This window comes from Carassius auratus, chromosome 8, assembly GCF_003368295.1.
Source record: "Carassius auratus strain Wakin chromosome 8, ASM336829v1, whole genome shotgun sequence".
NCBI classification, from domain to species: Eukaryota; Metazoa; Chordata; class Actinopteri; order Cypriniformes; family Cyprinidae; genus Carassius; species Carassius auratus.
This window is the reverse complement of record NC_039250.1, coordinates 4,925,985-4,951,613: the sequence shown is the minus strand read 5'-3', so window position 1 is coordinate 4,951,613 and position 25,629 is coordinate 4,925,985. Positions and strand designations below refer to the sequence as shown.

At 37.4% G+C, this 25,629-nt stretch overlaps 1 protein-coding gene across 2 annotated transcripts in view; it reads left to right on the top strand.

Moving 5' to 3' along the window:
* LOC113107042 (leucine-rich repeat transmembrane neuronal protein 4-like) overlaps positions 1-25,138 on the top strand; it is a 28,755-nt gene extending 3,617 nt beyond the window's left edge. The window contains exons 2-3 of one of the 2 annotated variants that reach the window (XM_026269175.1): positions 2,831-4,443; positions 20,952-25,138. In XM_026269175.1, the coding sequence (XP_026124960.1) occupies positions 2,831-4,443; positions 20,952-21,017 (1,679 nt within the window). In that variant the 3' untranslated portion in view covers positions 21,018-25,138. Of the gene's footprint in view, positions 1-2,830; positions 4,493-20,951 lie in introns of both variants that reach the window. The other variant, XM_026269176.1, reaches the window with a different exon arrangement.
* Positions 25,139-25,629: the final 491 nt, after the last annotated feature.

Genomic DNA, 25,629 nt, shown 5'->3' with positions numbered 1-25,629 from the left:
GATCATTCATTTGATTAAAAGTTATTATTGTGCAATTACTTGTAGTAAATTCAACTGACAGCTCTAATTTGAACACGAATACTTCTCTAGAGTAACTCTTGACCTTTCTCCATCTGGTGCATTTCTAGCTGTGTTGGTTTTTGTTATTTGGATAAAAAGACAGGCCCTACTGCTAGCAACCAAGATCTAAATACTCTTGTGTACCTGAAGAACTGGATAAATGTGGCCTGTCTGCCACATTTTGCTTTATTTGGTTTGTTACCCTGTTACATTATTTCTCAATCCCTCATTGCATTTATCTTGTTTCTTAATCATCTCCTGCTGAGTCCGGCCCGGGTATTCCGCTCCATGTCAGGGTAATGGAACACTGCTGCATTCATTTGAAATATCAACTTGTCTTTTTGCCAAGGAGATGGCAGCCCTCGTTCTCTCAGCCTCTCTCCTCGTCCTGATGTCGAAGCGCCTGTTAATGGCCTTCTGAACCACAGAAACATGGACACGAGTGTCTCAAATGTCAATTAGTTTTCTTTGGGCTCCTCAAAAAAATGTCTGTTAAAATGTGGCGGTGAAACAGGTGAAAAGTTCACAGTTCCACAGTAAATTATTCATGTCATTTTGTGCATCCATCAGATCACGAATATGGCCTTTATAGTGAGATGCTGAGGTAAAAGACAGGGAGCAGCAAGCAACGAAACAATGTTTGCAACTTGATTTACTTCTATAATGTGGTACATTTCAGGTTGGTAGGTAGATACTGTAGATTCTATAAAAAAATAAAATAATAATAATAATAATATTATATATATATATATATATATATATATATATATATATATATATATATATATATATATATATATATATATATATATTTTTTATAAATGTTGTTCTTTTTCACTTTTTATTCATCAAGAATCCTGAAAAAAGTATCACAGGTTTCAAAATTGTTTCCAACATTGATAATAAATCAGCATATTAGAATGATTTCTACTCATTCTAATTTGTGACACTGATGGCTGATGAAAATTTAGCATTGCATCATAGAAATAAATTACACTTTAAAGTATATTAAAATAGTAAACCATTATTTTAAATTGCAATGATATTGTGCTGTTGTTCTGTATTTTTTATCAAATAAATGCAGCAGCTTCATGAGCTTAAGAGACTCCTTTTAAAACAAAAACATTTAAAATCTTACTGATCCCAGACTTTTGAACAGCAGTGTATAAACCTGAGGAAAAATGAATTACATTTTGATGAAACATTACAAACACAAATTAAGACCAGGATTGTCTTAATTTAAACAGATCGATTTTGATTTAATGTTTAGTTCAAGTAACCTAATTCAAGGAAACATACTGTAGCATGTGGAAGAAGAAGCACAACAAATCTTAACACACACACAAAAAACCCTCCATTACAAACACATTGGACAGCTATGATTTTAAAAACATCCTTCTCTGTTTACTCTTGATGTTAAACAGTTAAGTGAGAGGAAAACCTTACGCGAATAAGCTCTGCAAATCTTTGGCCTCTAATGACTCTCGAAGGTTTAATTTGCTCATTGATTTCTTTAACAGCTAGACGTGGAGATTGATTGCTAAGGTTCACATGCAGCCTTTTCTTGGATGATGTTTTTTCCTGTTGTACCAGTTTAATAACAAGCAGTGGAAAATGTACCAAATCCATCGAGTAGCCCACTGCTCATGAAATTTCCTTGAGGAAAACCCATACAATATATCTGTGGGAGCACGGCTCTCATCAAATTTTTTGTCCCCAATTAAAAGAATGTGCAGTATTAATGGGTCATATAATTACTTATAAAATGTTGTATTCTTTCTATATAAAAGACTGTAGGGAATACAGCCAGCTTGCTTGGTTGCAAAGTCTCATGTTGGAAGAATGACTATTTTCTTATGGATCTTTATCCATTAAGACCATACCGCTAATGATCTCTGCTGCTAAGGGAAGCGACTTGGTCTCAATGCCATCTCTCTGTTCCAATAACTAGTCAGCAGGAGATGGGTGACTGCCCTTTAGCCACAGGATGAAACATATTTACTGCCCCAATAGGACACTATTATATCAAATTGATGACTGTGTAAACCGTTTGGTATGCCTCATTGGTAATGTACATCTCTTCTTGTTAAAGCATCAACGCAAAGCAGCAGAACAGTGGGAAACGTATTTGTCATGTGTTACTTGCTAATGATACAAGCAAACTTTGAGACGGATGACCCTTATGTTGCCTTTCTCTCATACTTAATTTGGCTTGAATTCTAAGATGCATTCAGAATTCAGCTGCTTTGAGCTATGTACTGTAGATTGTGCATGCTATTTTTAATCTGCAACATTAGTTAAATCTTTTGAGGGGGTGTACGAGAAACGACTAACTGTTCCATGCATATGTTAGATGTATGCTGATTAGCTCCGCTCTGATAAGTGGATCTCATTGATTTCCATTCATTTAAAACACCCTCTTCGCTTCCCACTTGCTTCCATTTTGGCTAAAACCAGTGCACGTTAAAAGGTGTAGTGCTAAATGATGGATAATTCAGCTTGAATTTTCATATTCAATTAGAGGGTCCCCAGTGTTTTTTTTTTTTTTTCTTTTTTTGGATTTCATGCATTATGTCTTAATAGCTTGCAAACACTCTGCACACTCTACAGGATGTTCCCCATCCATCACAGTCATGAATCGTTTTTCTTGATGATAAAGATGCGGCTGTGCATAACTGATGAGTGCACCCACTGTCACTTGCAAACCTGTGCTCACTAGGGTGAATACTAAAACTGACCTCAAATGTTGTCTGTCTGTCTCTCTCTGCAGGGCCCTTACTCTGGGAAGGGCGCCTGTCATGTTTTCTTCTCCATGCTTCTGTTCTCCTGCTGCTCAGCAAGGGGGAGCGGATGTGCCCTGTGAGTTGCCGATGCGAAGGCAAGATTGTTTACTGCGAGTCTGGAGCCTTTCAAGACGTCCCGGAGAACATCTCTCTAGGGTGCCAGGGTCTATCCCTGCGGTACAACAGCCTCTTGTTGTTGCTACCTTACCAGTTTGCTCACCTCAACCAGCTGGTCTGGCTCTACCTGGACCACAATTCCATCAGCGTAGTGGATAGACTGGCTTTCCAGGGGCTTCGCAGGCTAAAGGAACTAATCCTAAGCTCTAATAAGATCGCGCAGTTGCAAAACGGCACCTTTGAGACTGTCCCAAACCTGCGCAACCTTGACCTGTCCTACAACCAGCTGCAGGACTTGATGCCAGGGCATTTTCATGGACTACGCAAGCTTCAGAATCTTCACCTGCGATCAAACAACATTAAAAGCATCCCTGTCCGTACTTTTATGGAATGTCGAAGCCTGGAGTTTCTAGATTTGGGTTATAATCGCCTACGGACTATAACTCGTACGACATTTCTAGGACTGCTCAGGCTAACAGAACTTCACCTTGAACACAATCAGTTTTCCAGGATTAACTTTTTCCTATTTCCACGCCTCTTGAATCTGCAGTCTCTCTATCTGCAATGGAATCGCATACGGTCGGTTGTCCAGGGTTCGCCGTGGACTTGGCACACTTTACAGAAATTGGATCTATCAGGCAACGAAATTCAAGTTTTGGATCCGGCTATTTTTAGGTGTCTGCCCAACTTGCATACACTCAATCTGGAGTCTAACAAGATAAGCAACGTGTCCCAGGAGGTTGTTTCATCGTGGATCTCCATTAGCACTATCAACCTGGCAGGAAACATATGGGACTGTAGCTCTAGTATCTGCCCTCTGGTGTCTTGGCTGAGAAACTTCAGGGGGACTCGAGATGCCAGTATTATTTGCAGCACTCCCAAATCCCTTCAGGGAGAAAGAGTCATGGACGCAGTGAGGAACAACTCTGTGTGTGAGGAGATATTCACTGTGGAACCGACCACGGAATTAACACTTCTTTTGACTACAACTACAACAACTCTTTATGTAACAAAACCACCCACAACCACCACTACAACCCCACGCACCACAACTAGACAGGTTTCTAAAGTTACCCACGTACAAAGAGTCACCCCAAAGGTTTTGTTCCCTATTCAGTCCAACAATGAATTCCTACCACCCCTTTCAGTAACACCTAGCAGCCTACCCTTCACCCCAGAACCTGAATTTGAGCATATGACCTTCCACAAGATCATCGCTGGCAGTGTTGCCCTATTTCTATCTGTGTCTTTAATCCTATTAGTGATTTACGTGTCGTGGCGACGATACCCTAACAGCATGAGGCAACTCCAGCAGCACTCCATTCGACGCAAGCGCAGGAAAAAGACTCAAGAGCCTGAGCACAACATCAACTCTCAACTTCAAGAGTATTACCTAAGCTACAACCATGCCAATGCCGAGACCATGGATTCTTTGGTCAACGGGGCGTGCACCTGCACCATCTCGGGCTCCAGAGAGTGCGAGGTATGACCTACCGCTAAAAAAACGCATTCTCTGCACCAGGGAGTCAGAGGTAAAGTTTTTATGAGCATGACTGCCCGTAAACCTTCTCTCCTTCTTCCTGTTGCTACTTTGAAACACATCATTCAAATACTCACATTTAATTGCATGAGTGGAGGAATGGTTCACTTAAATTAAAAGATTCTCTCATTAGTCACTCACCAAGTAATTCCAAACATGCTGTTAATTGTTTTCGGTAGTTCTCTAAAGGTGAAATGTGAAGAATCTTCACACAAAGACTTTTTCATACAGCAATAGTTCGGTGACCACGTTAATCATGCTCATGAAACTTGTCATATGAATCTTTATGGTTTGAATGAATGGATGGTTAATGGAAAAAAAATAAAAACTTAAGATGCTCCTTTCATGTTCTACAGAGCAAATAACAGTATAAAAGTTTAGAAAGAGTAAATGATAAAATTGTACACTTTGGGCAGTGCTTGAATAGAGAGGGGGTTTTGGACCTTAAGATTTTGAACAGTCCACAGTCCTTATGATCAACACTGCACAGGACGTTGGTCACTATTATAAAAAGTATAAAAGAAGTAGGCACTTTAAAGAACTGAGGCTGCTCACTGAAAATTAAATGTGACTTAGTGTGGCAGGTGATGGAGCGGCTCCCTGCGGTATACCTTTCTCCCCACCATCTAACTGTCTATCTCCTCATGAGAAAGTCTCCTAACCTGTAAGAGGCCAATCAATCAAGGACAATCATGTGGATAAAATAAATAAAATCACATGACCTCCTCCTTTAAATGCAAAAGTCATACTACTAGACATCACCTGAGCCTCTAAATAAGTAAATAACAATAATCTACTTTTGTTGCTGCATGGTTTTAAGTGAACTATTCCTTTGAGTTGGAGTTGTCAGAGATGTGGCACACAGGGAAGTATTCAACAGGATAAATTCTGCTACCTTGGTTTACATTGATAAGTAATGTGTAAAAGTTGTAAACAAGTTCATCCTTTGACCCATCATACTATTTTATTTGATTTTACCACCCGTAAGTGCTATTCAACCAGCTCTATTATTTTCTTTTGACGGTCTCCCTCGATTAAACCTAATTCATAGCTAACAGTCCTAGCAGAGTAGTGTCATCTGTAGTTGCCTCACAGAAACGAAGCCTTCTTGACATGAAACAACACTCACAATGACATTATTGTGAGTCATTATTATAAGCCTTGTGTTTATCACGGAACGAGAAGGAACTGAAACAGCGTTCAGTAATTATGGACTTAAATTATGGAGCTTTATTTTACAAAGCATTTTTTTTTTCTAGACGCATTATGCTGCATGACTACATGCCCTTTACCAGTACCAGCTGTTGGAAATCAATGTACATATTCATGTTTTCCATCACCTTCAATTATTGCCTAGTCTTTTAACTCCTGCTTGGGGCTGCTACATTGTTCATTTGGTCACATCTTTGGAGCTCTGTGTTATAATGGGTCATCACATATTCAGTTTTGACATTTAATGAGTGGGATACTCATTTATGCATCTTATTGTTTATCTTTCTTTCTCATGTTTGTGTCAGATTGACTCTGGTCTCTCTTATTATTTTGGGTGATGCAAAATAATTAAAAGTAGCCTCATAAAAGCTTTTACAAACCTAACCAGATAATGCATGACATTTCTGATGGGGAAGATACACGCCTTAATTGTACCCTTTTTGACTTTCTGTCCCACCCCAAGAGAAAAGCAAAGCAATAGTAGGACACACTGGATGAGATGTGACGTCGCAAGCTTCTATCAAATCCTCACTGTATTTTTCAGGGTGAAATACTTTTCTGCATGCATTGCATCAGGCCTCAACTGATGGACCATATTGAAAGGGTGACAGAAAGCAGTGGGAAAATGCAAATTAGGCTTATCATTTTAATTTAATGTTCATTTAGTGTGATTATTTTAAAATGTGATGCTATTTATCGTGCCCTCTAATATTTGTTAACTCTGTAATTAGGTATTTTCTAACCATTCAAGCCTGAAGTATCCATTCATGTTTTTGTGAGTCTGCTTAAAATTACTTAAAAACCAAGTAAATGTAAAAAAAATATAATGCACCAGCCAAATGTGTATGAAGACCAATAAATAAATAAGCAAAATATGTCAATGCAAATGAATGGATCCTACATAAATAGCTGTGAAGACTCCATTGTAAAGTTAGTTTTTTTTTCCATTTAACTGAATATCAGCCCACATGTATTTAACAATTCTAAAGCCATATTTGTCTATTATATGCTTTGAAATGTTAATTTTACATAAATATCTTCTCAACAGATATTTGCAATCAATTCGGTTTAATTTCATGAATTGGCGTAATTAATTTAATTTAATTAATTAGCAGGCCTAAAAATTGATTTACAGCCATAATATTATATGCAACTAACCACGTAATCATCCATAGTTAGTAAAGAGCAATAAACAGGCTTATTAAAAGGAGGAGGGGTGGGGGTGGGTAATTTGGTACTATGGTAATTTGGGACAATTTCATCTGTATATTACAATATAATCAAATTACAACAGGGCCAATACGAGAATATGCATGAACACACACATACACGAAACTACACAAGGTAATGTCTGCTGAAAGCATAAAACCATTGCATTTCAAAAGACATTTACACTAACCAAAACAGTGAATCATCCTGCTGCTATCCAATTCTTGATGTCCAATGCAGTGAAACCAGCTGAGAGCCACTGCCTTGACTCGTGTCACCATAATGATGAAAGCGACGCCACTGGCTTTTCTCCCAGTGCTGATGTGTGACATTCAGAGAATGTCACATTTTACAGTGCCTGATAGTTTCATAAAGATGCCAATCATCTTCCCACCACTCTAGAAAGCTTCCAATTTATAAAAGTATACAGTGTGGCATATGCTCATATGCATCCTGCTGAAGGCATTTAGAGCTTATATTATTCCTCAGGGACTAATAAATGACATGACTAATCTCTCCCTCCACAAATACAAAAAAAAAAATAATAATAATAATGATAAATTTGTCTAAAACATGTCTGTTTTGTTAAGTGAGACTTGAGTATTTTAGGATCAGTAATGTAGTTGTTATGAAACTGATTTGTAACACCATAAGCAGAATACATTTAGCATTTGCATAAACATCATTTTTGCATGCTGTTCTTGTGCTAATTATTCAGTCAATCTCCTGGACAGTTGACGGTTCCCAATTCAAACCCAGCTGTTGTGGTTTTGTGTTTTGATTCGTTAGGACAACCTGGTGGAGCATGCATCTTGAATTTGAAAGGCATAAACACGAAATGTCATGCTCTGCTTTAACCTGTATTTCAGTACTGTGACTAACTTCTCCAATCTTCTGGCGACCCTAATAAGTGAGATTGTTTTTCTAGCTGTTTATCAGTGGCACTTCCACCTTGGCTTCACATTTCTAATCTCAGCATGAAATTGCTCATTTTTTTTCATCCCTGCTGAAGTTTTCTAAGTGGATACTCGCTGCTTGTTTGCTTCTACAACTGATAAGGATACTTTGCCCCCAGAACCATGAAGTAAAATGCACTTAGAATTGCATTTTGAGTTCATATTTTTCGACTGAATGCACATTTCTTCATAGAAAACTGCAGGTCCAATTTCAAGCAAGGCAGTGTATGCAGTAGATTGTCGCAACATGACTTTTCTAAAACAAATCACAGTTTTTCAGTTTGAGTAAATATCACAAAGCTGAGGAATTATATTTTGCGTAAAGAAAGTTTTACTATTTTTGCATGCAGAATATATATTAATATGTCTACTATATATATTTTTTGTTCAGCATTAATAAGCAATAATTTGTATAAATAAGTTACAACCCACACATTTTTTTTAATAAAGTCATTTAATAATAATAATAAAAAAGTAATCTCTCCTTGTCTCTCTCTCTCTTTAGAAACACTGGCAAATATTAATTTAAAAGGAATCTGTGTGAGCAGGTCTGTTTTGATAGTGTGACTGGCTCAGGCTGATCATTTAGACAACAACAGTATCAATTACGTGATAACTCCATCGCTTCCTGCAACAAAATAGGCCTAATGATAATTACTTTAAATTTGCACTCCAAATTAAACTGCACACGGCTCTTCCCAGGAGTAAGCCAAGGACGCCGTTTACACAGGCGTCACATTTATTAGCAATTTTCAAACAACAGGCTAAAATGGATGAGATACAAAGGCGAGGTGTATTAATAGACGGCAGTTGGCACATTTTTTAGAGGCTGCGGCATTTTCTGAGGGAGAAAGCAATGCGTGTTTTGTGTCAGGAGCCTTCAGACTAACGGATCAGAGTCAAGATGCTAATGTTATGTATATGTGCATTACATGCAAAATGGATTCCACTGCAAGGTGAAGAGGGATTTATTTTGAGTTATGTGAATAATCAAATCAGATCAATGTATATAAATAGTAATAATTATTATTATTATTGAATTACTGTAACATCTGCAGTTGTGTTTGGTGACTCATAAATGTCATATAAAATGTGCAGCATTCTTAGAAATATGAAATGTCTTCACGTTATCATATCCTGAAGAAACCATTCATTTCACCTCAGATATTGCGTATCATTTGTGAGACGAATAAAACTTTACAAAAGATAATTCTACGCTGTGCTTGCATCCTTCCCCCTCGAGTCTTACACTCTTTGCATAAGGCACACAATTCTTGTATTTACTTGGATCGAAAGCAATGTTAAAATCAACATGAAATCCTGACTTCTTTAATATTATAAAATCTAATGTGAATCCTAAAAACGATTCAGTATATTTCATTGCAAAATCAAGTTTAGAACTGCTCGGGTCAAAACTACAAACCACAAAATCAGAAGTTGATTGTGTTTAGACGTGCTGATTAGGGGTGTTTTATCTGAAATAGTTCACACCACGATGATAGCCCAATCATTTAAAGACTGTAATTGCACAGCAGTGGCAGTCTGTGACTGCTTATAAATAAAACACAGTCGACTGTGTGCAGACTTTTCAATTAGAATTTGTATCTGTCTAAATGTAGTCAGTAGTGATTATTTCACAGACATAACCCAGAAAAAGAGCAGTTCTGCTTTGAGGAGATCTAGTTCACTTGCCAACAACTGTCTCAAATAAAACTCAGAGCAATGTGTGATGTAACTCATCTGTAAAACTTTATCAATACATGTTTATTGAATCTTTTTCTTTCAGAGTAACTGAACAGGCTTGTTTTCCAGTACAACATCTAAACATAAAAGAAAATTAAAACAAAAGTGTGTAGCCTTGAAAAACAAAATCACTTAAATGGATAGTACACCCAAAAATGAAGATCAAGTCATCGTTAACTCACCCTGGTGTTGGTCTCAATTTTTTTATAGTGCGCCTCCCATCACAATAAGCCCTGCGGTGTTGTTGTTTTTTTTTTTTTTTTTTATACAAAACAAAGTGTCAGATTTCAAATTCTGTCCATTTTATCACAATATTCAAATAATAATTAGCGTTTAGATGCTGTTTAATGTAGAGTGACGAGTAGTGGCAGCACAAAGCACGTGAACTGATCACCTCCTCCGCTTTAATAAAGTTAGAAATACAGACCTAATTATGTAATTGTGAAGTCAAAATTATACCTTCATTATTATGAAATATCCATTGAGTTAAAAAAAAGTGTTTGCATACACCATTTAAATGTAACCAGCACTATTATAATAAAATAGTACTATCGGATTCACATGTAGTTATATAGCCACAATTTATAGCAATAGTTGAGAGATTAATATTGATTTCTCACAACTTGTGTGTTTTTCCTCGGCGAGTTGGAGTGAACTGCAGTGCTAATAGAGTCTTGCACAGAGACCAACAGCCAAGGTCAGGATTTTCTGGCTGTCATAAAAACCTAACGGATTTATTCAAATATAAATTAGATACTGAAGATTACATAAATGAAACACAAATTAAATTATCTTTAACTGAGGCACTGTAATCGGTCACTCCACATTAAACAGAACCAAAACGGTATTGTTTGGATATTATAATAAAATGGTCAGAATTTGAAATGCAGTATGAGACTTTGTTTCATATCAAAAATAGCAGTACAGTTAAATAATACAGCAAAGTTTGGTTTGTTTTTCACCAAACTCAATAATATAGGCCTACACCCATAACACTTGAAATATACGACACGTTTTTTTTTTTTTTTTTTTTTTACTTTTGCATCAAAGCTTGATGCCAGGGTTGCCAGGTATGTGAAACAAAGCTAACCCAATTACTATTCAAAACTAACCCTAAAGTAGGCCAGTGTAGTTTTTTTTTTTTTTTTTTTTTTTAAAGGGGGCACCTGATGTTCAACCAAACAGCAGTGTATAAGTTTTACACACTGTATCCCTCACTTCTGCAACTATTTCAGTTTCAGTGGAGTTTTTCCTCCATCAGTTAAAGGCAGACACTTAGTGCCCTATCTGCTGAAAGCGGCTGCCTTCTCGAGCTGTGGCATATGCACATACACACACACACACACACACTCACAGTGTGACAGCAGAGGTGTAGAGCTGAAGGGACGGTTGAGCTCAGGGGGTCAGAGGAAGTCCTGCTTTATTAGAGAAATCCATTGGCACAATCGCTTCATAACTGCCCTTGCAGTCTCCTCTCTCTCTCTCTCTCTCTCAACACTCTTTACAGAGTGAGAGAGGAAATTAAAGTGAGCAGAGAAGCATAGAGCAGAATCCATCTTGGATTAAAGGTGCAGATTAAAAACAAACTGTGCGGCAGGATGTTAATGCTATTTATATCACACTACGATGAGACTTCATCTAAGAAAGAAGGAATTTTGCCTGATCCCTCGACCCAGTGGCTAATTAAACAGAAAGGTAATTCTCCTATTTGCAGTTCTTCTCCTTTAGTTTTCTTTCTTCTATTAAGCACAAATGGAAAACTTGATTTTGAATGTCTGGTATGCCCTATAAAATAAAAGTCAAGAAAAGAGAATGGGGAAAGATGCTGATCAGAAAAAAAGGCTAAAAAACAGCATAAAGCCACCATTAAAACTGCCAATGCACTGCATTTCAAGTCATCTGAAGTCATATAACAGCTTTCTGGGGCTTCCATGGTGCTTTTACTGTCATTTTTGAGTCTAAATTAGCCACATTAACTTTAATTGCATGAAAAAGCCAAGCTAGGACAAAAAGTGCTTTTGTGTTCCACAGACGAAATAGAATTTTATGACCAAATTTGAGCTGAATTACTCCTCTAGAGCTAAAGCACTTCACCCAGCTGGCCTACAACAAAACCTACCAAAAAGTGCAGTATACAAGAGCACACCATGTAGAATACTGTTACTGTAAAACATCAGATGTTGAGAAGACTCAAAAACTTGAGGCATCGACTTTAATTTAGTCTGTGCTTCCATCAACTATTAAAAAAGTCTTATATGAACTCAATAATAACTGACTGTTGTTTGGGAATTTAAAGTTAAGATTATGATTAACTTCCTTTTTCTTTATTTATGAATTATGATTAACCATCTTATTTTTTCTTGTGTATCAGCTTGTTGAGTAAAGAGAAAAGGTCATATAGTGTTATGTCCTGATATGTCACAAAAACACGCCCACACACACATACACACATTATATATATATATATATATATATATATTAGGGGTGTAACGGTTCACAAAATTCACGGTTCGGTTCGATACGATACACTGATGTCACGGTTTGGTTCGGTTCGATACGTTTTAGATACAGCAAAATGTAAAAACATCTCAACTTTTCAGAATGCCGCAAGCGCACCGCGGGTCATGTGACAAGAACCAACCAATCAGCTTCATCCTTTCCCGTAACAACGTTGAGAGCTCAGCCAAGATGAAGGAACAGCTGATCATAGTTGTATATGGATTGCAATTTTGAAATAAATTCAGTAGCAGAGCTACTGCAAGCGATTTTTAGAGCTGCAAATCCATTTATCCTTGGCTGAAATTTCCGCGTCTCATGGAGAGAGCACGTCATTGTTGCTTAGCAAAGACAGACGCCTCAGGAAAAAGACGCGCTTAGCGTTTTCCATGCGTTTTTAGGCACGATATGTGAACGGCCCCTAAGGCGCTCGCTCACTCAGCACGCGCTAAAGGCTCGTTGCAAAATGTCTAATGCATTTAACAGACCAGAAATATAAGATCCTAAAATAACCAACAGGTCTGGTGTTTGGGTTGGATTCCCTGTAAGCTATAGTGTCTAAATGCTGCAGGGATAGTTTGCTGCGTGCATGTTTCTCCTTTTTTTCATCTTTTCCCAGATAGTACTGACGCATATATCCCAGATATTCCCGCTGGTTTTTTTTTTTTTTTTTTTTTGTAATCCCGCTGGTGTACCCTGTCATGTTGCAGATGCGACATACCGTTGTTTATTTATCCACCACTCTCTTGCCATCACCATTATAGCTTAAAGGGAATCCAAAGTGCACCCAAACACCAGACCTGTTGGTTATTGGAGGATCTTCTCATTTCTAGTCTGTTAAACGCATTGGCTATTTTGCAACGAGCCTTCAGCGTGTACTGAGTGAGCGAGCGCCTGCTGAGTAGCCTAACATAAACATATAAGATGGTGTTTTTTTCTTCTTCGGGAGTGTCAGGGGCGTTGCCTGTTACGTTGTTTGGGTTATTGGGCTACCTTGTTGAACGCATATCATTATATTTCTTTCTCTCTCTTTTTTTTTTTTTTTCAAATATAATTAATTACTCCAACGAACCGTTCGGTATACATAATGCGTACCGCGTACCGAACCGAAAGCGTCGTACCGAACGGTTCAATACGAATACGCGTATCGTTACACCCCTAATATATATATATATATATATATATTAGGGGTGTAACGATACGCGTATTCGTATTGAACCGTTCGGTACGACGCTTTCGGTTCGGTACGCGTATCGTTACACCCCTAATATATATATATATATATATATATTAGGGGTGTAACGATACGCGTATTCGTATTGAACCGTTCGGTACGACGCTTTCGGTTCGGTACGCGGTACGCATTATGCATACCGAACGGTTCGTTGGACTAATTAATTATATTTGAAAAAAAAAAAGAGAAATATAATGATATGCGTTCAACAAGGTAGCCCAATAACCCAAACGACGTAACAGGCAACGCCCCTGACACTCCCGAAGAAGAAAAAAACACCAACTTATGTTTATGTTATGTTATGACTCAGTCAGGCGCTCGCTCACTCAGTACGCGCTGAAGGCTCGTTGCAAAATAGCCAATGCGTTTAACAGACTAGAAAAAGAAGATGACTCTCAAACATATTGTTTGAGATGCATGATTCCATCTATGAGCTGCTCGATCAGAGTGACATGAGAGCCCCTCCTTAGAACATTATTTGTAAATCCATGTTATGGTAAGTGTGCACGTGAAGTCTTTGCACACTTTCTGAAATCCACACTGTGGTAAGTTTGCACACTACACTAGTGCTCTGCATTCTTTCTAAAATCCTATATAGTGAGGGCTTCGCGCGGTTGCTTCATTGCTTTAAAAAAAAAAAAAACACCAGCGTGAATACTTGAAACATGTCAACTCATTTACGCCGACATCACCTTATTGTGTCAGTACTATCTGGGAAAAGACGAAAAAAAGGAGAAACATGCACACAACAAACTATGCCTGCAGCATTTAGACACCAGTATTATAGCTTACAGGGAATCCAAAGTGCACCCAAACACCAGACCTGTTGGTTATTTTAGGATCGTATATTTCTGGTCTGTTAAATGCATTAGACATTTTGCAATGAGCCTTCAGCGCGTGCTGAGTGAGCGAGCGCCTTAGGGTCCGTTCACATATCGCTCCTAAAAACGCGTGGAAAACGCTAAGCGCGTCTTTCTCCTCCTTTCCAAAGCGCTCGGGCAGAAGCGCTCATGAGGCGTCTGTCTTTGCTAAGCAACAATGACGTGCTCTCTCCATGAGACGCGGAAATTTCAGCGAAGGATAAATGGATTTGCAGCTCTAAAAATCGCTTGCAGTAGCTCTGCTACTAAATTTATTTCAAAATTGCAATCCATATACAACTATAATCAGCTGTTCCTTCATCTTGGCTGAGTTTTCAACGTTGTTATGGGAAAGGATGAAGCTGATTGGTTAGTTCTTGTCACATGACCCGCGGTGCGCTTGCGGCATTCTGAAAAGTTGAGATGTTTTTGCATTTTGCTGTATCTAAAACGTACCGAACCGAACCGAACCGTGACATCAGTGTATCGTATCGAACCGAACCGTGAATTTTGTGAACCGTTACACCCCTAATATATATATATATATATGTTGATACTGATTAAAATAGAATGGTAACTTGAAACAATCAAATGCAATCAAAAACTCAACATAGATATGAAACTGCTGTTAACTCTGAATAATAAATATATGTTATTGTAAAGTGGCCATGCACTAACCAAAAATACAAACTATTCAAGTGCATTAAACTGAGCATGCTCAAAAAGCATATTAGTCGGACCTTCACCACCAAACTTGACAAAGTTCTTGCCATTTAATATTTTGGGTTCTAATAGCCTAAAGTTACATTTTAATTTACATAAACTTTTACCTGTTGAATACAAAAGATGATATTTCAAAAAAAGTTTTGGAATCAAACAGCTGCTGGTAACCATTTACTTTCCTAACATCCCAGCAAGTATTTGGGCACCAACATTCTTCAAAAAAACATTTTTGTTGTTTTGTTTTTCATTAGATGAAAAACTCAGTGAGTAAATATTTGTTGTGCGGGGGTTGAACGATACCTTTAAAATTGTCCGACTAGGCCAAAATCTTACAATTAACTAGTGCATGAATTCTTGCTACGTCTTACTCACTATTAGTAGGCAATATGCACGGAATACTGCACAGTATGCAGCATGCTAGTATTCCCTTCCACACATCGCCAGCTTTTCAAATCCAACCAGCATTGAAGAAACAGAATCAGAGTCTAATCAGCAAGTAAAAGAGGAGTCTTTCCTGCAGAGCATTGAATATACATCTTAAAAAGGTCACAATTCTCCCTCAGTTATCAGCACGCCTGCAATTGTGGAACTTATTTAACTTGATTTCAGTTATTCACAGCTAACAAGCTGTTTCACTTTTGTCCTCTTTCATAATGTACAATGGGGCACTTAAAAGCGCAGTTAAACTTTTTCTTGAAATTTCCCCTCTGAGAACGTCACAGTAGCCTGAAGATATCACCATCCCTACCTGCAGATGCTTGTCTAATTTTTTTTTTTTTTTTTTTCTGCAATCACCAACATTTGACATATAAAAGTCACTCTCCTGCTAGTAATAGAGACAATTATACAGATCCAAACTCCTACGAGCCCTCTGGGTGTGCATCTGCATACTGCCTTCACAGCCGTCAAAAAGGAAATTGTTGCATGACCTACATGCTCGCTTCACTCTGCAGCTTTACTCATTTCGATGTTACCTGATGGGAGTACGAGTGAATGCTGTGGGTGGGCATGTAAATGCGTGTGCACATATGCGCAATCACCTCTGGGATCCGATTCAAACTGGAATAATGTAAAAATAAACTAGGTACAAATGAGGTCTGATTGCACATGCATTTTTTTCTTGCCACATTCTGTTATTCGAATCCCTTTGACATCCTTTCCCAGAGGAGAGTAAAGAAAAAAAAAGTGCTTTCTTTGCACAAGCTCATTTGACTTCATAAGATTTGGAATATAGTGTGTTAATGTAAATGAAGAGCATTACCATGAAATAATTATATTTACCTATTTTTGAGCCCAATTTGAGCATTATGAACTATCGTTGTGTAGCTATGAACATTCTTCAAAAATGTGTTTTGGATTGGGTTTTTTACATTTGTGCATTTTTAAAATTGCATGTGCAAACAATAAATTAAACTTTTTGGGTGAGATGTTCCTTTAACCTCATTAAGCCCATATACTGTATCATATGAGACATGAAAATATGCACATTTCTAATGCCTTCTGTCATCTGATTGATGATTCTTATTGTCTTAGCAAGTAAATGTCATTTTAGTTGTAGGTCATAGGTTTACTTGATCGTACATACATTATTTTTTAGAGAAAAAAAATCATGTTAAAATATGAGAATCAATTATAAATCAGACTCTTTTTGCCCACACAATATTAAAAAATTGAGTTTGATCATTTAAGAAAATTTAAATATCCATTAATAAGACATATTAATGGGAGATAAAGAGTGACAACTGATATTCATTTGCATTATTAATACAAGTAGTCTGCTACACTGTTATAAAGCAGTCATATAAATATCAGTAACAGCCCCAAATTGCATATTGTTGCTCGGTTTGGCCTCTGAATGAAATTCGGTGTTTTTTCCTCATCGAGTATGAGCTCCAGATTCTCGTATATCGTAGGAGCCATAAAATACACAATAAAAACACATATCTTAGATTTTTTTTCCTATGTAACAATGAGATTAAAATAAAGCACAAGTGGAGACATTTGCTGAAATCTCCTATCTAGATTTTTTTCCTCTGTGATTAAGTTAGAAGCCTAATGTAAGTTTAAAGTGGTTCCCTAAAACACTGTGGCCGAAATCACAACTGTATTGGACAAAAATAACACCACCGAATACAAAACCTCTCTCCTCTAGAGGGGAATGTTTGAACTATGCTCAGTCTTGCCTAGAAAAATTAAAAAGTCAGAGATCTCAATATAAATTCAAATATTTCTCACAAAAGCAAATGATCCTAGCTGCTATGCACATTTAATGCTGTTCCTGTATTTCAGCTTGTGAGAATCTGTATTTTTCTTAAGGGTGTTTTAGCAGAAACATCTGAGGCATATTGACATATCAAAAGACTAATACATAACAAAATATTCCATGAGACTTCTGAGCTGTGAAAGTAATAACCTTTCAGTTCTGTGTCTCACTACTGTTAGATTCACTCCAGCCGACTGCCACATTATATGAAATGTGTTCCAACCTGGCGAAGTGTTGATGTTGACGTTTTTATTTGTCATCATAACAATTTATGTGGCCCATCAGTTAATTTGCATCACTGCATGACTCATGATTCTATTGTACAGGCGGAGAGGTGGAGTGGCCATCAAGATTTATATGCTTGCCTGTTTATTTGTCATAGCGTTTGGCTTGCATCTCTCAGAGCTGCTGTCCTTTATTCACAATCCACAGCAATTCAGGCTTGATAAATCAAGGCCAAGTTTGCCTACAAACACACACACAATTTAACACACATGAGTGCAGACGTGTGCTGAAAGGGTAGTTAGGTGGCACAGAGGCAGATTTATAATGATGGCATTATGGTAAGTGTTATTTTGTACAGAAATGAGCACCTCTGATGGACAGGCTCATTTAGAGTCTCTGAGAAAGACTAATCAATGATAAGGTGAGCGCTATCCATTCTCCGTCTGGAAAACTCTATAGCAGGACTGATGAGGTGCAAATTAAAAAGCCATTAGAGAAGCATCTCCCACCGTGGTGAAAAGAGTTCTCAGGTTAGCGGTTATCTGAGGTCTGAGTGATTTATAACAATCTGGAAATCTCAAAACTCAGGATCAAAAGAAAACATAGCTGGAGTCAAGGTTTATCAATAAACACATAGACATGCTGCAGTGGTGCTTCTAAGGGCAATTAGAGTTTGAATCTGGCTCACAACGTCTACTTCCCCATTATCATCCTCAGTACGTCCCATCTTTATAAAAGTGTTTATAACGTAAACTACAGCTAGCTAGAACAATAGCTCGAACTAGCTAACTAGTATGGTAGTTTAAAAATAGCTAAATAAAAAGAATGACAGATAACTAATGATTATAAAAAGCTACCTAGTTTGATGGCCAACTAGAACAAGAGCTAGATAGAAAAGTAGAAAAAGAGCAAGAATGATAGTTAGCTGTAACTATAGATCAGTCAATAGTAAGCTAGAATGACAGCTAGAACTACTGTATATCTAGCTAGATAAATAACTAGCTAAAACAATCGCTAGAAGGACAGCTATCTAGCATGATAGCTAGAACAACAGCTAACTAGGATGAGAGGTAGAACGACAGCTATATCAATAGCTTACTAGAATTCTAGCTCTCATCCTAGTTAGCTGTTGTTCTTAAATTTATCTAGCTAGATATAGTTCTGGCTGTCGTTCTAGCCAACTATCGACTGATCTATAGTTCTAGCTATCATTCTTGCTCTTGTCCTACTATAAATCAGAAGATATCTAGAATGGCAGCTAGATCTAGCTAGCTAGATACAGTAAGTAGCTAGCTAAAACAATAGCTAGAATGCTAGCTAGAACAATAGCTAACTAGAATGAGAGCTAGAATGACAGCTAGCTAGAATGATTGTCAGATAGCTAGCTAGAGCAACAGATCAGTAGACAGTAAAACGATATCTAGATGCGAGCTAGAATGAATGACAGCTAGCTAGAACAAAAACTAACTAGAACAAGAGCAAGAATGATAAACTAGATCTTTAGATCAGTAGACAGATAGTTATAAAAATAGCTAGCTAGAACAATAACTAAAACGAAAGCTAGAAGAATTGCTAGATACCTAGAAAAATGACTTCGCTACAGCAAGAGGAAGAATGATAGCTAACTAGAATGGTACAGATAGATAGAACTATAGAACCTTAGACAGACAGCCAGCAGACAGACAGACAGACTGACAGACAGACAGACAGACAGACAGATAGACTAAAATGCAAAGAAAACTAAAGAACTGTATGTTCCCTTACGTATGCATGCAGTGTTTGCATAATGTCAACATGACCTTGAGTGATTCTTTTAAAGGTTTCATTAGTAATTTAGTTTTTTTTTTTTTTTTTTCACAGTACATACTGTTCATGTAGATTTAGATTAAAACTGGAAAGATTTGGTACTAAACTATCTTGCTGTAAGTTTAATACACCCACACAGTATTTAAATTGTTATTTATTTTTTGCACTAAAACCTTACAGTGTGAATAGAATGAGATGAGAATGACAGACTGGGCACAGAACAATTATACAAATACTTCTTTCTTTTGATTTCAACAAATGCAACAAACAAAAAATAATGACTCTTTTGATCTTTTTTATTATCATTTATCAGTCAACAGACTGTAATACTAACTGGATGTTCATTCGACATCAACTCAATAGAGAGATATAGAAGAATAAATAAAAAAATGAGGGTTTTGATTCCAGTAATTTTATTACACCATTATATATACTATAATTTCCAGTGGCCACTTTAATCTGGGCTGATAAGAACCAATTTACTTGACCTGCTGCGTGTTTAACACCAATGGCTATTTACACAAAGTGTAACAGAATATTAAACCAGTATATACAGCAACACAGAGCATCCTTTTCAGACAAAGTGCAAACAGACATGCCACTCACACAGTGGAAATTGAAGTGGAAAGCTATTGTACTTAGCATACATCGCCTAAGCAGTGGTAGGTGGAGGGAAAACAGCTTTTTCAATAACTCAAGGTCAGTTATTTGCACTTAGTGTGAATGGATATTGCCTTTTCTAATTTCCTTGATCACGTCAATATATTCTGCTCACTATGCATGTATGTTTCCTGCCCACAGCCGTGTCTAGTGTTATAATATTAACTAAATAGGCAATTTAAAGTCATGCCCTAGCTATACTTGCCTTACAAGTACACCTTCCTCTTTATGTTCAGCTTTGACAAACTGAATCCTACTCCGTCCACTTTGCGAGACATGATATATGATTTATTCATAAGCTCAATAATTACAACTCTCCGTGGAGCCCTGCAATTGAGAGATCAGACCCCTACTGTTTTTGTGTCTTGAAGAATGAAGATCATATATTCAACTAACACTACAAAATAAAAACAGCATGTAAACTCCTCTGTTTGGCACATAATTACACAAAAAAAAATCTTGTTGGCTGGATGAAAGGACATTTTTAAGCAGAGAACAAACTTGTGTTTCTGAGAAGGCACAGAGATTGGAGATGATTTGCATGCATCTGGTAACTCGCATTTAATGCAATACTGCGATGTATGCACAGCTACTTTTCCATAAGGGATCGTTTTAATTTAATGGGTTTTCAACATTGGAGCTGTTCGCAACACAGGTTACTCTGTACATGAAGATGAGTGAGTGCAAAACATGTTTATGTGCATTAAGTGAACCGCTCATCTCGTGAATGCGCCGTGTAGAAGTTAATTGGAAAATGACATGCTTTTAAAAAATGTTTCTGGCTGCAGGAAGAAAGATACCGAATATATAGTTGTGACAGTTAATTGATTCTTCATCCAGAGTCAAAGACAGTTTAGCTCGATTAAAAGCAGAGCATTATTTGCACAAGAAACATCATCTTGGGAACGCTATCAAATTAAACACATTTGAAAGCTAATTTGTTTGGATGCATTGAGTCCGGGTGTAAACAACATGCTTAGTGCATTCCAATTGTGCTGGAAAAGTGCCTGATACAATGCTATATTTGTCATGTAAATCTAATGCATTCTCGCTTGTTTTCACAGAATGCATACACGTATCCCAGACCACTGCCAGGGGCCTGGATGGGAGACATATCCACAATTCACTGAGGGGCCCATGAGAAAATGCACCACTGCCCATTATGATTTGCAACGGCTCAGATAAAGCCTTTCCTGAATTTTCCAAAACAAAAGGCGAAAGAATTAGGCTGAATGGGCAGCACACATCCTCAACCCCTCGTTTTGGACTCGTTTAAATGTTGAGCAAGCGGATACGGCATCAATTTGACACCCCCCACCCCACCATCCTCGAGTCGAACCGGTTTGGTTTTTACTTCAACCAACAATAAACGTCCCCCACAATGGGGCTTGCGAGCACGCAAGGCAAATTCATCCGTAATGAACCAGCAAATGTTTCTCAACGCTGCCATTGTTGCTGTATGATAGCTACTACCTGCTCTCTCCAAGGAATCAACGCCCACTGTCCTGTTCATCCCTTTGTGTTGTGTAGTGATGTGACAAACTATTCATGCCGAACCATCGGAAACGTCTCTCGTGATCAGTGGACGGTAATTGCTCAGTTGAGCACAACCCACGAGAATGTTTCTGAGGACTACATAACAACAGAAGATATTTTTGACTGCTGTGAAGAAAAGCCTGTTTGCGAGGACTGTAACCTCACCACGAGTTCCCACTGTGTTTTGATTTCAACCCTGGCTGAACTTGGACACACCACGGGAGAGTTGAATTGTGGGTATCGTATATGTGTGTCGTGAATTCGCTTTTTTGTTCTCCGTTTAAAGTTGGATTTTTAGCAGTCCTTTCTCTTGGTTCAGACAGAAAAGTTAGCTGATTACTTTTTTTATGAGCAACATATCATCCGAATGTGATGACTCAAAGAGAGATCGACTTCATGTTTTTGAAACACTTGCATCCGAATGCCTTTGTCACTTGACATCGGATCATCACACTGGACGTTTTCTCTCTACACCATCTTTATTTTGTGCTGCAAATTTAACATGGCATAAAACACTGGTTCTCAACTATTGGCTTGCAGGTCTGTTCTGATCAGGGTCGTAGACACATAATACAATGCAGCTAACCATATAATCATTCATAGCTGACACTGCAAAATAAATGCTTTAATTTTGGGCGTCGAAGATGTGTGCAATCCAACTCTACAGTATTTTGGCACAAATGTATCCACAAAACAGAAAAGCCAAAAATGAAAAGGCTGCATGACATAATCTTCAAAATCCATGAGCAAAATCCTAAACGTGAGGAAAATATGACCCACATTACATTAAATATGGGTTCACAGGGTTTGTGTAGACCACAATGTGTTTTATAAGGTCAATTTTTGTCTGTTTAGGGCATCATGCTTTAGAAACCAAATTAGCTAGATTGTGTCAAGTTAATAATTTAGCATATTGTTGAGCCTTTGCATTTCTTGAAAATAGTATTATTACATTTTAATGTTTGAATTTAGGGACATTTCTTACTTTTTGTATTGTAAATAATTTGGGTATCATGTGGGGTCACCACTTAATTTCTGAGGCAAAATCTGGGTTTCTTTTGAGACTTAAAACCTTTCTCAGATCTTCCCACTTGGACGACCATAATACATTCATCGTGTAACTAAATGCATCAAGCACGTCAGTGAATGAATGCAAACGGACAGAAATTCACGGGAAAGAATATGCACACCCACTGCCATCTGTCCAAAAGCATCCAAAAGCCCCTCTTGATTGTTGTATAATCATTATAATTACATCCATCATAATTGGTTAACATATATGCAGCTGTGTTTTCAGTCAGTAACAAACTGAATGAGAACTAGACCTGCCAGAGCAGAACAAATAGTTATTGCTATTAGTCAAAGATATTAGCTAAAGAGAGCTGAAGTTGAGATGGAGGTGACTCACTCTTAAAAATAATGGTTCTTTATTGGTATTGACGCATCAGTGAAGAACTTTAAATTTCCTTGGAAAATTTCCACTGCATAAAATGCACCTTCATAGTGAAATAAATATATTCAGATTATTAATATGGTGCCACTAAGGAGAAAAATGGCTCATTTAAGAACTGTTACCTGAAAGTTTCTTTGGAGAACCCAAATGGTTCAACAATCACATCACTGTTTAAAGCGCCAGCATGTTGCTAAGGTGTACTAAATGGTTTCAGTTGAATGCTATAGTGTTATGAGTTATTAATCCCAATTAATAAAGGCCCACACTATGGTATTTTAATCTCTAGATTAAAGGCTTAGGTCCTTTCTTTAATATCTGAGGGAATTTTTTGCCTGTTTGATCACCTGCCAGGCAGAAATCATAAGTCAGATCACTTAGAAAATGAATAGCACATCTCTCCTCAACAAGCTGCGTGATTTGTGGTATCTCATGCCCAAAGAACAAACGCTGAGGATGAGCAACAAATGGATGAGTCACGCACAGAAACCGTCTTAATTCTGAGCAATAGTGAGAGTTAAGTTTGCCTGTGCAAACTCCACTGAGAAAAGATGTAAAACAAGCCACTGAGTTGTGTGCCATCATGTGTCCTTTAGTGAGAAATGGCCACCCTTAAAGTCTCATGTTATCAGATCTTCTTAGGGAGGGCCGTGTCTGCCAAGAACACACAATCTATCAATGTCACTGCAGGGACGGTCTGACTGTGGGGGGTTCTGTGCAGTTTGCTTAGTAACACTTCACATCCTCTTGAAGAACAAGCCAAATAATTCACAGATTTCAGATTAGAAGAACAGCTCTCCCCTGATTTATTGATTTTTTTTTTTTTAAGAAATCCTTTAGTCAGAGTTATAATAATAAAAGAACTAAAAAGGCCATCTCGGTTGCTTAATCATGCCTCTGGGTTTAAAGCATGATGAAGTGTCTTCATACCTCCCAAGAAATGACTGGTCAAATTAAAAAGATTTTTCCCATAGTTCTCTGAGGGCTTTCACATGTTTATATGCTCGATATGCATGCATATTTTTGTTAGCCATCCACTTTTCAGCGTGCACAACAACCTTGGGTTTCTAAAGCAGGACTAGGCTGATGGGGAAAACGCAAATGATGCAATTTGCTTCTCTAAGAGGCCTCTATTAGCTGAAGATGTTCAAGGCTCTGTACCATTATGACTGAACTGAAGCAGACAGACGGTGAAGGTGTAAATACTGATTTGCATTTTGAGCTCATGTGTGAAAAGGGTCAAGGACAAATTGCCCAGTTTTGCTCTCTCCTGAATTGTTCTAAATTTGAAGACATGTCTTTTGTGTAAAAATAGGATTTAAAGCATAGTTGTTCTTTATGTTCTTATTAAAAACATTGAAATGCTGTGAAGATACATTCTGTCTTCATCTCTATAAAGCTAGAAAACCAACAGAACCAGAACACTCCATTTGCTGGTGTTTTGAATTTAATTGAACAATATATATATATTTTTTCATGTTATCCTTTGATTTTTCCATCACTGGCTCACATTTAAAAACAATTGAAGCCATGGTAATGAAAAGCAAATCATAAAAGAAGAAAAACTTATTCACCCTCAAGTACTCTAATATCTTTTTTTTTTTTTATCAGAACAGATGTGGGTAAATTTAGCATGGGTTCTCTACAGTGAATGGGTGCCGTCAGAATGAGAGTCTAAACAGCTTATAAGAAGTTATCCACATGATTCCAGTCTATCATATGATTTCTTGGGAAGTAAGAATGTGCATTTGTAAGAAATAAATACATCAAGGTGATTTTTTTTTTTTTAAATGCTAAATATGAAGAGAGAAATATGCACATATCAAACTCCATTTACTAGCGAAAAGACTCCAAAACGATTCTAAAGAAGTGGATCTTGATTATAAACATGCTGCTTTTTGCTTAATTGATAATACCTTGTGAAGCAAAAAGCATTGTGTTTATAATCAAAATCCACTTATACCTCTGACTCGGCTGATTGTGAATTATTGTGCTGTTTTTATCAGTTGCATGCACTTTCATTCTCATGGCACCCATTCACTGCAGAGAATCTATTGGTAAGCAAGTGATGAAGAGATGTTATGATGCTATGATGCTCGTCAATAGTGTCATCAAGTCTTATTTCCAGGTCATTAATACAAATAAATGACACTGAACTAATTTTCCAGATCAGCTTTTTAATTAAACTTTCCACTAAATTTGTCAATCTAATAATACAATATGCAAAGAAAAACATTAACCAAATTCAATAAAAAAAAAAAAAAAGCATAATAGAAGCATTTCTTAGAACAGATTTTGGACCCCAATGACAAGTAAATCAGTACCGTGTCAGTGTTGATCTATATGTGCATTTATTCAGGAGACAGACGAGGTTGTTAGAGGTTAACTCTGCTGACTGAATCTCAGTCTGTGCTTGTGAATGTTTGTATGAAGGATAAACTGCTCCTCCTTAAACTGTAATACATGACACTCACACCTGCATCATCCACTTCATGCATGCAACACTCACGGGATCACAATACCTGAAGAGAGATATGAGAGAGAGTTCAATTAATGTTTCCAAGGTTTAAGACTAGTTAAGCTCTGTTGACCACCTCTGTGACATGATCTCAATCATATGGAGACACATACACTGGACGATTTAACCAGATCAAAAACCTCAGAATATCAAATTGGCTCATGCTGCTTCAAAGAATATCATAAAAGTGGTCCATTTGATGTGTGCATTAAATTCCAAGTCTTCTGGCACTTCATAT